The following is an 11,542-nucleotide window of genomic DNA, read 5'->3' on the forward strand; positions in this document are numbered from 1 at the left end:
TGCATTTTTTGGCCCCTGCGACTTATACTCCGGTGCGACTTATAGTCCGAAAAATACGGTAAATATTAAATAAACTATTAGAGCTTCAGTCCTGCTATATTTTTACGTTTTAATTGTTTTTTAGAAAAGTAGACTGTTTATTATGCATCACGTTGTCATGGAAACACGCGTCAAAAGTGATCGTCATGAAAATTTTTTTTTTTAAAAAGCATAATTTTAGAGGGAAAGTTCAACTTTAAGTGCTTGTTTTTGTCCAGATGATGAAGCAAAAAGTTCATTAAAAATATATATATATCCAAAGTCTAAAAAGCTCGGTTCCTCTGCATGTTTCATTTATTCCTTCTTAGATTTTATATTTCTTTTCTGCTTCATCCCAACTTTTAAAATGATCAAATTTACTCAAATAGGTTGAAGGAAACAACAGATAAAAAAAAACTCTCATTTCTATTCTACTTTCTTGCTGCTTTGATAAACAGTGGAATAAGGTATATTAACATTTGAATTGTGGATTTAATAAGAAATTTGCATTCAATATTTTTTGGAATGTTCATTAAAGTGTTCCTACTGATTTTTGGTAAATTAGAACATTCAGGACTTTATGTTTTTTTTTTATGTTCAAGATTGAAAGAAAAAAACCTCAGTGGTGTCAAAGTAAAGGTTGGAAAACTTTCATAATAATAAAAAAACTTTTTTGTTATATTTTGATGTTTTACTACACTAGAATGTCACAAAATTAAATAAAATACATAAAAAAGTAGCCTTTTAAATCTGTTTTTCATCCTATATTATTTTGTTTAAATTATTACTTTTAATTATTTATGTATTTAGTAAATTTCATAGACTTTTTTTATTAACTTATTGACTTTTTGTGGTGCCATGACAGATGAATATAAAATTCAATTCAATCTTAACAGCAAATATAAGGTGAAAAAAAGTGATTAAAATCGATTAATTAATTACTGGTCACGATTAATTAATCGCGCAAAAAATTAATCACATAAGAGCACTAATTATACTAATATCTTCCTACTCTTTTGTCAACTTTACTATTACATGTTTTGACGTAAAGCAGCCGCATAAAAAAACAACTCATTATTTAATGAAACCGCACATTGAAAACTGAAAGGTGTCTCACCCTGGACACATCTTCTCTCCTTTCTTCTCGTGGAGCAAAGCGCAGTCGTAGCAGAACACATGCTTGCAGGGAATCTGAAAGATTCAAGGTCGAAGGTTAAACAAGAAAACGACTGAAAGTGACACAAACTGAAATCCTGCACGTACCATCCGTCCATAAAGTTGAATGGGAAGACCGCACTTATCACAGAAATGAATTGGAACTTCATCTCTTTCGCCGATCAGATTTAACTGTTGGAAAAGCCAGGTCAAATGTTGAGTCACATACTACTCAGATACAGAAACTACAACCGAAAAATAAACAATTCTGACTGTGAAACTAACTTAAGGATTAAAAGTGTATTTTGTGAAATCCTATTTTTAGCAGCCATACCTTACAGTCCCATAGCAGAGGCTGTGGAAATCTTCTCTGACTTCCAAACACATCCCCGGCTTTAGCGCCGCAATCGAACCGATCCTCCTGCTTGAAGCTAAACTTGTCTGCGAAGACAAAAGAAGAACGCACAGATGCTGAGAGGATGACAACACCCACAGGATCAGCGTTTGAGGGCGTACCCTCGCCTGAACCACAGAAGTGTGGCAATTTAATTTAAGAAATTAGTTATTCAGATTCTTCTTAAAGAGACAGCTCAATGGTGTATGGTTACAAAGGTCAAGTCACAAGAGAGCAGCTTCCTACATGACAACACTGAAAGCAGCTCAGAAAGTTTCACCACAGAAAGCCACAAAGCAAGTGGCAGCATTCAATATCAGAAAAAGAAAACTGAAATCTGCACACTGCCTACCATCCTCTCCAGGTTCACTTTTACAGGGTCTGTTTCCGATAGGTCTCGGCAGGCGCAGCGGAGGTTTAGTCCGTAACGGCGGCTTGGAAATTAATTTGATGGGGATTCGCCTGCGAACATCCAGACCACCCAAGCTCCCAGAGCAATCGCTTCCTTGGAGATCGTTGTCTGTTGACAAGAGCATACATAAATACAGGATTTTGCTTTGAAAGTCAGAAACATCAACTTTCCACACTTTGTTTTGTGGTTCCATGAATTCCATGTGTGACTTTATTAAGAGGTGAAGATAGTGTCAAAGAATCAAGAGAAGAAACGACTTTTTTTTTTATTCTGTCACTTAAAAGTTTCATTTGAGGACAAACTCCTTGGCTAATTTCATTTTCAAACCTAATTTCCTTATAATTCCCTCAACAAACCAAAGGGTGGAAAGGATTTTTTGTGTAAAAGACAAATGCAAAACAGTTTTTAATTAAATGTCCCCTTTATCTGTTGATGGACTATAATTGGGAGGGTTAGCTATTCTGTTCCGTTTTAGAAAAACAATGTTCTTTCCATCTTTGTCGAAGTCCAATGTTAGCTTCCCATTTCTTTTAAATTACTTGAGTAATTTACTTAGATTAATTCACTCCGAAATCACTGAACAACCTGCTTGAAGAGATATGAATAAAAACAAAAGGCTGTGAAGGACGCCAATATGTCAAACATAATCACAAACTCTTTGAAAAGTTTAGCCGCCGCAACCGCACAAGCTAGCACTCGTCTGGGAGCCACAAACTCAACCATTGCTAATTTAGCGATAACTTCCGTTTAAAAACACGCCGCCTATAATAGAAGTGAAGCCCAACGAGACTTTTATGATGCAACACGTTGCTAGACAAGTCAAAGAAAACATTTCGCAGCCTGACGTGCATTTTTTTAGTCCCCTCAACCAGTGCTGAGCTAGCTTGTTTCATGCTAGCTGTAACGGTAACGAACGAGGTTAAAAAGTAAAGATTAACCGCAAAGCGCGTTTGAGTCCTCCCAAACAGCTGCTTAAAAACAAAGACGGTGACGCTGCAGTCAAGTATGTAAAACAAAAAGGAAGAAAGAAAATAGCTACGGTAGGCCAAACTTAGCATTATGCTTACCGCTTTGGTCCATGATCCATCTAGCGGGCGCAATGCATGCTGGGATACAGCGAACGAGGAAGTGAAAAGAGAAGGAAAGGAAACAAGTGGACAAGTTAGGACTTTTCTGTGTGAAACTACACCGAAACTGGTTAAGGAAAATTATATCTCCCCCTTTTATGTCCTCAGATATTTTACTTCTCAACTAATAATAACAATTGCCTCAATTATGCCTTTAAATCATTTTATCATATTCTTGTTTTCTCATTACTATGGAAGTTTTTTTTATCATATTTCAAAGTAATATGCAATTTTCAATTGACTGTTCAATTTGCAATTTGATAATGAATTTTGCAACTGACAATTCCCTATGCAATTCAGGCTTGGATTATGAAAATACATTTCACAATTTAGAATTAAATAATGATGAAATAAAGATAAACCAACAAAAATATAGCTTATCTCGCATCCAAGTGTTTATATTATGAATACTGTGGACACCCACCCTTCTTATTTAATCTATTGACAAATTGTATTGAATTTACTTTAAAAGTGTGGTTACAATGTAATTAAAAATTATTAAATTATTTAATTGGGATTTAGTCCCAATGATTTGCAAGAAAACAAATTGTTAACTTTATTGTCTTGTGTTAGAAATGACTTTTGAACAGTGTTATAGCAAAATCAATGTCAATATTGTTCCATTCTTTAAAAATAAATATTTTAATCAATATCCAATTAAAAAATCAAATGTTCAAATCATTTCAATATTTTTTTTCTTCTCTGTAGACACCAAATAAAGATTTAGAGCTGTTATTTATTACATACAATGGATTAGTTCTGAATGGTAATTAAAGTCTTGAAAGTGTCACAGATTTGTAACCAAATTGTTTAGATTGTACGTTTTTATCTGAACTTTTGATTATTTGTAGCCAAAATTGTCCTCTGGGAATGACAAATGTGTCTATGAAGTTTTTGGGAAGAACTGCCAAAAGTAGCACTTTTTTATTTCCTTTCCAACTGTATTTTTTTTTATTACACCCAAATTCCTAATAACAAGCTAAAGGAACATTAAAGAAAAAAAAAAAAAAAAAAACTTCTTAACTTTTTTTTTTTTTACTTCTATGTGCCTTTAGTGGCTCTGAAGATACTGTTAATTTCCAATTTTTACATTTCAAAAAGTTCACTTATTGGTTTGGACTTTTTAAATTCATGTTGACATCTTTTGTTTTGTTCTACTAATGCACATGTGTCAAAGTCAAGGCCTGGGGGCGAGATCCAGTTCCCGAATAATTCTATCCGGCCCTCCAGATTATTTTATTTCATTGTTATTAATGGCCCTGATGTTATCTTGCGCTTCTTTCTTACTTGAATAATTTTGACAAAATATATATTCATGGAGAGTAAAATATTAAAGGTTATTTAAGGTTTAATTTGATTTATTCTGGAATAATATTCCTGACTATTTTTATTCATATTTATGTTAAAAAAAGTTGCGTTATTAAAGTTTTAAAAATTGGCATTTTTCTAGCTTTTTGGGCTATTTTCACATTTATTAAGATCTTTTAGGCTATTTTGGAGTTTATGTAATATTTTGGCTAACTTAGGCTTTGTTCAGTTTTTAATGGCTTGAAGTTTTGCTATTTTTTTTAGCTAACCTAAGTTTATTTATTTATTATTTTTTAGGGTAACTTGGGATTTAGATAAAATGTTAGCTGGGTATCAGCTTTAGCGTTTTCCGCTTTCAATTTCAGCATCTTCAGCTATCAGCACTAGGATCTTCAGGGGCCAAATTCAGCTTACAGCATTCACACTATCACAGGTAATGCTGTATATCTAGTTCAGAATTATGTTAAAAATGTTACGGTTTTAAAGCAAAAAAAAAAGTTTTAGTGTTCAATAAATGTTTATTCTGTTCGGCCCGCGACTTAAGGTGTGTTTTGGATTCTGATTGAGTTTGACACCCCTGTATTAAGGTGTAAAAACAGTTAATAACCGTGACATAAATGTCTTAGTTTTTGTTTAAATGTTGAGCAAATGTGCCCAAATGAATGTTACCGGACTACAATCCTTCTTTACGTTCCTTTTCTCTGGCGCTGTCTGCCGCACGCGCCCCATCGCACGCGCTCCTTTCTGTTTAGAACCTCATCATCTTCGACTGCTGTTTGAAGTCGGCGCTCGTTCCCGGGAAGATCTGCTGCTCGCTCCCGCGGCCATGTCGCCATTTTGATTCTAAATTTTTGAGTTTTTCCTCTTTGCATGCTAAACTTAGCCCCGCGTTTGTGTCGCTTCGTTCGCGTGTGTAAACCCTCACCTCTATATCTAAACAATACACGGAGCCCTATTGTGTCGAGTAGTCATTTAGCACAGGGGAGCGGCTTTTAGATGGCTCTGAAAAGCGACATTTGACTAGCCAAGTTGGGCTAGCTGACAGCAGACTGAGCTCTTCTTCAAAACAAATCACTCAGTGGCTAACGGACGTTAGCCCTCTCAGCCTGCTACGAGTTAGCCTCATTTCTAATGACTTTATACTTCTTGACGGCAAAAATACACAAAAACTGAGACAGACGGAGGGAGCAACAGTCGACTTTTAGTCGAAGGTAAGTTGTGACCGCGAACGTTTGCTACGACTTGATTCCAGACCTCATGATCTCTGTAGTTGTTGAACCCAAGTTGAACTTAAGTAGAACAGCTATTTAAGTTGGCTAACTCCGTCCAGCACACGGTAACTGTCAGGAGCTAATTAGCTCGGATGCTAATCACATCAAATGAGGAACTGAAGTCGAGAGTAGCTGAACAGTTTCCAATGAGTCCAAAGAATCGTCTTTTGACGTGCATTAGCAAACCAACACGGCTCGTCAGATGGGAACTTAGCTGAGTTTGACCGCGGATTCTGTTCAGATGGTAGGACTCGCTCTGCAACTACATGTACAAGTGCATTTAGCTTAACCAAATATTGCGAATCAGGTTTTTTAAACCCATAAGTCTGTATAGTTTATTGAATTAATATACTTTGTTGTTTGGAGGACGTCGGTTCTCCAAAGACCTTCCGAATCGATTGAAGCCAATAGCGACAAAACCTTTGGTGCAAGAGTCGAGGACACACACCCGAGCTAATATTTGATTTCTAATCACTTTATGTTGTAATCCTGCAGTGGTTTGTAGCTCTCGGTGAATCATATTTAAACTTTCTTTCTGTCTTTCTTCCTTTTTTTTTCTTTTGCTGGTGGTGGCGCCTCGGATGAGTTGAAGTAAACAGAAATCTGAGCTTCCAAAGCAAACCAGTTGATGTCAGGTTATTTCATGCCAAGGGAAACTTTGGATTCTCATTGAAGAACAGCCAATCTGTCATTGTTGGATCAACCTAACCAGCTCAAACATGCAAATTTTGCATTTTTTATGAAATAGCATCAAATTCAAATAGTTTCTCGCATTATTGTCATCACGAATTCTTAGAAAGCTGTTATTTATAGACAAAATGTTTCAATTTAATTGAACTTTTAGGCAGAACACACTATAAATGTGATCAGATCCACAAATATACACATTTATTATCCTTTGGAGTTTTGTGTACATTAAACAACTTTTCCTTAACTCAACCAGCCTTCTTCGTGTCACAACATCCACATGCGCGCTCTTCATGCATCATTGTTCCTCCTTTCATCATGCATGATGTGTGCCAGTCGACTGTTTGTCGAGCTCGCCTCTCTCGTGGGTTCTATTTTGGATGTAAAGTCAAGCATTTGCTTTCCTGCTCGGCGTCCACAGGGAGTGCTCGGCGGGTTATTATTGCACTTGTGTACTCTGTAAATGTATGCCAGATGGACACGGCTGCCTCTGCTAATGCGCGTGGAGGGAAAGGTCCTCCTCGGGAACATAGGAAAGAAAAAGGAGGAAGCACTTTGATTTCCTCCTTTAGTTCAACTTCCACGATCAGCACTTGCTGGCATTTGATGCAGGGAAATTCGTTGACTTTGGCAGAGCTACCAAGCCTAATTATTTTATCAAGCTGCTTGTGTGTTAAGGTTAATCGCCATAGAAACTGAGTGGGAGAGAAAACAACAGATTACCAGAGGATGGACAATAGCTTAAAAAGGTTTCGTGTCGCCGGTCCTCGGGAACTCTGTCCTGCACGTTTAAGAACTCATCATCAAGCTCTGATGATGACAGGCATCATTTTGAAGGAATGCAGGACGCTGTTCTCAGGTTTAGAGAAAAAATTGCTCTGAGGAACATTCACCAGCAATATTACCTGTTGAAAGCCTTTAATTACTGAGATGCTACTGACACCAAACAAGAAGTTAGACGAGTCTTGATCAACAGTGTCTAAGTATAACACAGAACTGCATGTTCCAATGTGTTTTTAAATATTTCTCTTCTATATGAATGTTTTGCGTGTTGATATTTGTTAAACCTGGAGAACCAAAAACCATTTTCTTCTGGGCTTTTAAAGTAAATTTTGACATATTTTTTAAACTTTATTTTTTAAATTGTTGGGTATCAGCATTTAACAGCAATGCTAAATAAATATAAATAAATACATAAAATATAAAAAAATAAAATAAAATAAAATAAAATAAAAATTTGGCCATAGGAAGTAAAAAACATTGAAAGAAATATATATATATTTTTTTAATATTTTTATTATGTATGTGAATGTCAACGCGTTAACGCAAAAAGAATTAACCCGTTAATATTCATTAACGCAAATTAATTACTCCTCACGGAGCAGCAGTCCTTTGCTTTGTCTCGGCCGTGCAGGCTTTTACGGTGTGCGTTGAAGCACTTCGTCGGGTATTGTCTCAGTTTTATTTACAAAAGAATAAGTATTCAATCAGTTTTTAGTACTTTCATTTTTTTTCTCATTTTAGATTGATTTCTCACAAACGAGGACTGTTACATCTATGCTCACAAGTTACACTTCTGGGTTAACAATTGATAAATTTAAACATTTCCGAAAATAAAAATGAAGGAATTTTTTGTGGCCTGTTTTCCTACAAAAGATGCACATTATCATCAGAATTACCTAATTTGATTAATCACAGCGTAAAAAAAAGTGTGATTAATCTGATATTTTTTTTTTATCGATTGCACTAATTAAAAATAAATTTATAGTTTTGTATGCAATATAATTTTGTGATTCTTCACAGATAATAAGTGGTTGGGAAAAACTAACAAGAAAAATTAATCACAATTAATTTTTTACCAGGATTGCGATTTAATTAGTTAATTTTTTTAATCGATGCCCGGCCCTAATTTTTACTTTGTTAATTAATTTGTTGATTCCTTTTCCCAAAATGAGCAAATACAAAGCAAACCATCAAAATAACTTTAAAAGTCCAAAAGAAGATTAAAGGGTTAAAAGCTGGTTCCATCCATAAATGTGCAAAGACATTAAGGCTGCACGATATGAGGAAAACTTGCGATCAGTATTGCGATGATGATACGACTTCTGATACAAAAACAAACAGCAAATACATCATTTCCATTTCACTGCAGCAGATTTTTTCATTAACGTAAGATATACTGCAAATCATTTCAATAAGAGATGGGTTAGAAATTTTCAGAGAAACACATCACAGAATAATGATCTCCCTTTTTGTTATTGGCGTGAAGCCCAAAGAGGCAGTTTTTTTGTGATATTGGGGTATGTAAATAAAATTGAATTGAACTAATTATGGACAACAGTTAAAAACAACACAAGTAGTGTGCGCTTGGGCTTTTTTAAAAACATGATGGTTTCTCTGTCTATGCAGGTGTAAACATTTAAGGTAGCCATTTGTCGCGGTTTACCACGTCTTTTGCAATACCTGTATCGCTCAACAAACTGCATTCTCTAGTGCTGTAAGATATGAGAAAGAAGGCATATTTTTCCAGCAACTTGCTCTATTTTCTCTCTAGTCGTCCATTCTCTGTCTTTCTGTGTGAGAAGTTCAGTATTTCTTAACTTCTTCAGTAAATCTTCATCATTTTTAGGGTTAAAAAAATATTTCTGGACAGAGTTTTCTGCATAGTCGCGTACTCTAATCACTGAAATAAATTCAAGTTAAATGACGCGATTTGCATTCGATTGCACTCTGGTCGTAACATCTCAGTCGCGGATGACGTCACCAGCAGGTGTAGCATTCTGATGCGACTGAAGTGATTCTGCGACCATTGTGACGCGAGCGATTACGAATCGCGTGGAAGTGTAAACCAGCCTTAAGTCTGAGACTCTCGGGGAAACTCAAGATACGATGCGATTCTCTGCTCATGATACAGATAGTATCACAATATGGCAAATATTGCAATAATCAATATATTACCTTGGTATTATATGACATATCACTATTGCCGCTGTGTACAGCTATCATACGCAGTTGTTGAAACAACAGCGCCGCTAGACGTCAAACGCTGCACACCTCTCTGCTAGAATCTGGTGCATTTTACCGCAGTGTTTGGATTGGTTACTGGTGTTAGCGCCTAACAACCAAGTTTTTTTTACATCAACCATCCACGTGCGTTTGTCAATTGTCAGTGGAGGAATATGAGAGCGTGTAAGCATGTAAAGATGGAGAGCAGTAGTGCACGGTGTGTCCACTTTGTTGCCGCTCCTCTACGACCGTTAAGGCTAAAAACGTATCAGTCCGGTAAAAGTTGATGACGTGGCACGGGTACCAAACATCCTTACACTTCACCGTCTTTCTCGTGAGAAGCGCCCCCTGGTGGACTTCTATTGTATTATTTAAAAAAAAACAAATTAAGGGTAAAAAAATGTTCGTGAGTCGAAATACGGTGATAGTTCGCTCTTACCGTTAATTTGTCACACCTCTATGTGACACAAGACCTAACCTCAATAATGAACCCTTTTCAGTTTTACAGGTTATGAGTCTTTCTGCGTCTCATCTCCTGAAGAGGCCTGCATTTTAAGAAGAGACTGATGCTGATAAATGCCAGGCCTCGCCACACTCTCTCCTGTCTGCACAAATATAAATGCCTGCCTGCCCCCGGGGGAGGTCTGATTAACGATATCCACATTTCATCCACTGGTATGTGCGAGTACTTGACTTTGGTAGTCCTGTTTTTTATGTTGATGCTTGAGTGATTTTTGTCACATCCACCTCTCTCGCCTCTGTTGTTCATCGGTTCAGGGCTGTGCCCCTCGTCCCAGCAGCCACCATGTTTTGGAAGTTTGACCTACACACCACCTCCCACATCGACCAGCTGCTGGACAGAGAAGACGTGACGCTGAAAGAGCTGATGGAGGAGGATGACGTCCTGCAGGAGTGCAAGGCCCAAAACCGCCGGCTGCTGCTCTTCCTCTCCCAGGACCACTGCATGCAGGAGCTGGTCAGCCTCATCACCACAGAGCCACCCGCTGACCTGGAGGAGAGGAGCCGCTTCAAGTGAGCTCCGACGCACACACATCCTCACAGTGAGACACAACCACCACGTGATTGGATATGTTTGGTCAGTAGAAACTCAGAACCACCTGATCCAGGAAATCTGCCGAAAAGTAGGGCAGGGATAGCAGCAGCTCTCAAGGATGAGGGTTAGGCAGCTCGGGTTCAGGACCAAACAATAGAGGTTAGAGGTCGAGCTGAGTCAGCTGATGGAGCTGTTATCTGACAGAAGCACTGCGGTAGTTTACTGTTTTGTTTTGCTTGCGGGACTTATCTTTTTGAATTATGCTGAACTGTGGTAAAAACGAGTTTTTTAGGAACTTTATATGAATTCAGACAACACAGTGTAGATTATGGTGATGAATTCTGGGTAGTTTCTCTAGTCTCCTGCTTTCTAATTCCACTATTTCCTCTTCATTTATTCAGAAGAACAGATTTATGGCCTTACATTCAATTTATACAAGTGTCCTGGAACCACACAACAGAAGTGCATAAGAGTATAAAAACATAGAATTGTCAATCATCATTCTTGAGTGTACAACAATAATTTCTCTGTTATTGATTTGTCCTTTTTTAATTCTATGAGCTGTAGATACCTGATTTAAAGTTGAGAAAACGGCAAAAAAATGAAATGTTTTTCTTTGTATTCCAGTTACGTGAGGATAGATGACAGGAATAAACTACCAACATTTTCAAACACTCCCATATTTTATTGAAATTTTGCCCTGAAATGATCAGTTTGTACAAATAAATAACTGCAGTTGCAAAAAAAAAAAAAAAAAGAAATCCAGGAACCCTTTTATTAATGTGTTCTAAGACTCTTGAATCAGTAAGTAACCACACAGCAGCAGTCATTTCATTTCACAATAAAAATGAAATATTCTTCAGAAAGTTCTTTATAAATCTCCAGTAGGAATATGTTTTTTTGCCACATTTTTAAATAGATTTTTTTTAAATAAAAAGCAAATATACATTCCATTCAGTTCAGCATTCACAATAGTTGCACATTTGTTGGAACCATTGGGTTATGCTTGAACTGTTTCCAGTGCACAGATTACCGTATTTTCCGGACTATAAGTCGCGGTTTTTTTCATAGATTGAATGTCCCTGCGACTTATACTCCAGTGCGACTTAT

The 11,542-nt window shown here is 36.8% G+C and overlaps 2 protein-coding genes across 5 annotated transcripts in view; one reads left to right on the forward strand and one right to left on the reverse strand.

The window, feature by feature from the left end:
- Positions 1–3,193, reverse strand: part of cbll1 (Cbl proto-oncogene-like 1, E3 ubiquitin protein ligase) — a 5,989-nt gene extending 2,796 nt beyond the window's left edge. Inside the window, exons 1-5 of one of the 3 annotated variants that reach the window (XM_024285613.2) lie at positions 3,047–3,193; positions 1,920–2,087; positions 1,508–1,614; positions 1,282–1,365; positions 1,136–1,209 (exon numbers count right to left, since the gene is read on the reverse strand). In XM_024285613.2, the coding sequence (XP_024141381.1) occupies positions 1,136–1,209; positions 1,282–1,365; positions 1,508–1,614; positions 1,920–2,087; positions 3,047–3,059 (446 nt within the window). In that variant the 5' untranslated portion in view covers positions 3,060–3,193. Of the gene's footprint in view, positions 1–1,135; positions 1,210–1,281; positions 1,366–1,507; positions 1,615–1,919; positions 2,088–2,154; positions 2,285–2,917; positions 2,942–3,046 lie in introns of those variants that run through there. The other 2 variants (XM_024285623.2, XM_024285605.2) reach the window with 2 other exon arrangements.
- Positions 3,194–5,186: 1,993 nt separating this feature from the next.
- The window catches only part of ppp6r2a (protein phosphatase 6, regulatory subunit 2a), a 19,759-nt gene continuing 13,403 nt past the window's right edge, over positions 5,187–11,542 (forward strand). Inside the window, exons 1-3 of one of the 2 annotated variants that reach the window (XM_024285583.2) lie at positions 5,187–5,625; positions 9,879–10,053; positions 10,156–10,410. In XM_024285583.2, coding sequence (XP_024141351.1) covers positions 10,184–10,410 — 227 coding nt within the window. In that variant the 5' untranslated portion in view covers positions 5,187–5,625; positions 9,879–10,053; positions 10,156–10,183. Of the gene's footprint in view, positions 5,626–5,782; positions 5,930–9,878; positions 10,054–10,155; positions 10,411–11,542 lie in introns of those variants that run through there. The other variant, XM_024285592.2, reaches the window with a different exon arrangement.

This window comes from Oryzias melastigma, linkage group LG23, assembly GCF_002922805.2.
Source record: "Oryzias melastigma strain HK-1 linkage group LG23, ASM292280v2, whole genome shotgun sequence".
NCBI lineage: Eukaryota > Metazoa > Chordata > Actinopteri > Beloniformes > Adrianichthyidae > Oryzias > Oryzias melastigma.